The sequence below is a fragment of the Montipora capricornis genome, chromosome 13, assembly GCF_036669925.1.
Source record: "Montipora capricornis isolate CH-2021 chromosome 13, ASM3666992v2, whole genome shotgun sequence".
NCBI classification, from domain to species: domain Eukaryota; kingdom Metazoa; phylum Cnidaria; class Anthozoa; order Scleractinia; family Acroporidae; genus Montipora; species Montipora capricornis.
In genome coordinates this window covers 34,948,842-34,951,341 of record NC_090895.1, presented here as the reverse complement: position 1 = coordinate 34,951,341, position 2,500 = coordinate 34,948,842, and the positions used below count along the sequence as shown (strand labels likewise).

Genomic DNA, 2,500 nt, shown 5'->3' with positions numbered 1-2,500 from the left:
CAACAAGATCGACTCTCGTCCAAAGTGGTAACATGCACGTAGCGCGTCATCGGTGAAGCCGTCGATTTCAAATTGACTTCTAAGCTCGATTACAAGCTAAAGGCACTCCGTTTCTGAGATAGGATCAGCGCCAATTATTTTAATTTGCGCCCGCGGGTGAACACATTGATAATACTGCCTTGAATTCAGACGTCTTTAAATATCACGCGCATTAGCCTGTATGGTGTCTGGTTGTTATTGTTGTTGTTGTTGTTGTTATTTATTGTTTGAGCAAGTTGAAGTTTTGGTAGCTATTCAGCTGATGTGGACCTGCTATACCCACCCACCCATATACACACAGAGGGAACTTCATCCCCTACTCTTCTCGAATAGTGTGTGGGTTCTTTAACGTCCCACAGGGAACTAATTAACAAGGAAGTTTTTTGTGAGACGTGACCTCCGGCTTATCGTCCTTATCCGTGCACTTTCATGTCAAATGCGAAAGGCCTATGGAGTCACACAAACCTAACGGTTCCAAGTGAAGCCAATTAATTCTTCGTGGGCGTTTCCTTAGTAGCTGCATTGTTCGTTGACCGGGCCGATCTATCCAGCAGCCCAAATCATAAAGAGGTCCGAATGTATACACAGCATTGTGGGACTTTTCACCAACGCCTAAGGAGAAAAAAAAGGAAGATAAATAACGCAAGTGATTCTGGGGAAGTGATCTTGAGAATTTCCCGTGCGGGTGATTGCTCAGTGCATCATAGCAAGCGATTCCCTGTCTACATCGATAAACCTTCCAAAATTGTCTTTAAAAATTCTTTTCATTTTTTCTTAAACAGTGAAGGTGCGCCAAAGTACTCAAAAAGGGCCATAAAACGGGAACGAAGTAAGAAAGTTAAACGAAAAATGGAGTAATCCACATGCAGTTACCAAACGGATTTGTTGGAAATATGACTGATCCATTTGACTTTCTAGAAAAAAATTATAGCCATAGCCATAAATAAAAGAGTACCTGATCCACAAGCGTGCGGGGCTGCCTTCATTTTCTTGTAATCTGGATTTCCCGCCTGAGACCAACACTCGCCAAAGAATTGTACGGCCATCAAATTGTATTTGCCACTTGCATCCTTTGCGCAGTTCAACACAATCTCTCCAAGGTTTTGCCAATTAATGCGTCCTCTATAAGATGAATACCGATCCTTCAAGATTCTATCGTGCGGATTGTCAATCCAGCAGCCCCCGTATGTCAAAACTGGCGCGTCTTTGAAAGGAAAAATAAACCAACAAACAAATGGAATTGAGAAGTTTCCAGGAAATGGTAAAGAATCATATTACACAGAAAGAAACTGATGAGAAAGATTGTTAAATCCAGTAACCATAGTATTTTGATTCTAGTGATCAATGGTCATTTTTTCCGAAGCCAAACAAAAAGTATTTGTTGAAGTATAGAGTTCGATTTCAGCAGGATCAATTTGTTTACACCAACATGGCCACAACACAAACAAAGCAACCACGACGTCACTGTAACTGCAGAATTCTTCATATTCTACGAAAGCCGAATTCAATAATTGCTTTATTATGCATTCAAAATATTTTCTTCGCTCAAACTTCTTTTCTGCTCAACAAAAATAACACAATCTCGTCCCCAGCTTTTTTCGGTCAACGGTTCAATAATTTACAAAAATTTGGTTTATCAACGGAGTTGATAATGTAAATTGACCACCGTACAGAGATTCTAAAAGCTGACGTTTCGAGCGTTAGCCCTTCGTCAGAGCGAATCGAGGGATTATGGGTTACGTGTAGTTTTTATAGTAGAGTAGGAGCTACGCTATTGGTGGTAACATGGTGTAGCGACAGCAGTTAAATTGCGCGTGCGTGATGTACGACACTTAAAGCGGCGCGCGCTTCAGCAACAAATTTTGCACGCGCAACATTGCGCAAGTTTTCAACAGGTTTCTTATTTAAGCTGTTTAACGCTCAGTTTCTAGACTCTGCATCCTTAAGAGTACTATTCCTAGTTGTTGGAAGTTTCTTTAACGTGTATTCAGTTATGTAAGGCTTTTTCATGCGTATTAGTTTCTCGTGTACGCTACCGTAGTCTCTAGATCTTTCGAGTAAGTTTTATGATGTCACAAAAACTCACGCGTAAGCGCCGCGACACCCAACTACCGTTATATAAGGTTAATTTTATCGTTTACAAGATCAGTTGACGCAAGATATGTTAATTCACCACAAGTTAACAAGTTTCTCCAAGTTTATCATTGTTCTGGTGATCAAGGCAGCACCAAGGTAATTATCTTACGTTATTTTAGTTTGTTTATGTACGCGGTTTGTAGCTTTACTCGCTTAAGTTCAATTTCATCTCTTATAATTGTAAAATTAAGATTTAAGGCTTCAGTTGAAGTCAAGTTGTATACGACATCGTTTTACCGTTATTTGTAGATTGATCTTAAGTTTTTTCATTTTCCTTTTGTAACTTTCGAAGCGTGTAAGACATTTTTATATCCTGTTATTTTCG

At 39.7% G+C, this 2,500-nt stretch overlaps 1 protein-coding gene across 1 annotated transcript in view; it reads right to left on the bottom strand.

Annotated features, from left to right (window-relative positions):
• LOC138028919 (lysyl oxidase homolog 2-like) overlaps positions 1 to 2,500 on the bottom strand; it is a 17,137-nt gene that overhangs the window by 1,200 nt on the left and 13,437 nt on the right. The window contains exons 5-6 of the mRNA XM_068876560.1: positions 995 to 1,243; positions 505 to 651 (exon numbers count right to left, since the gene is read on the bottom strand). Coding sequence (XP_068732661.1) covers positions 505 to 651; positions 995 to 1,243 — 396 coding nt within the window. The remainder of the gene's footprint in view (positions 1 to 504; positions 652 to 994; positions 1,244 to 2,500) is intronic.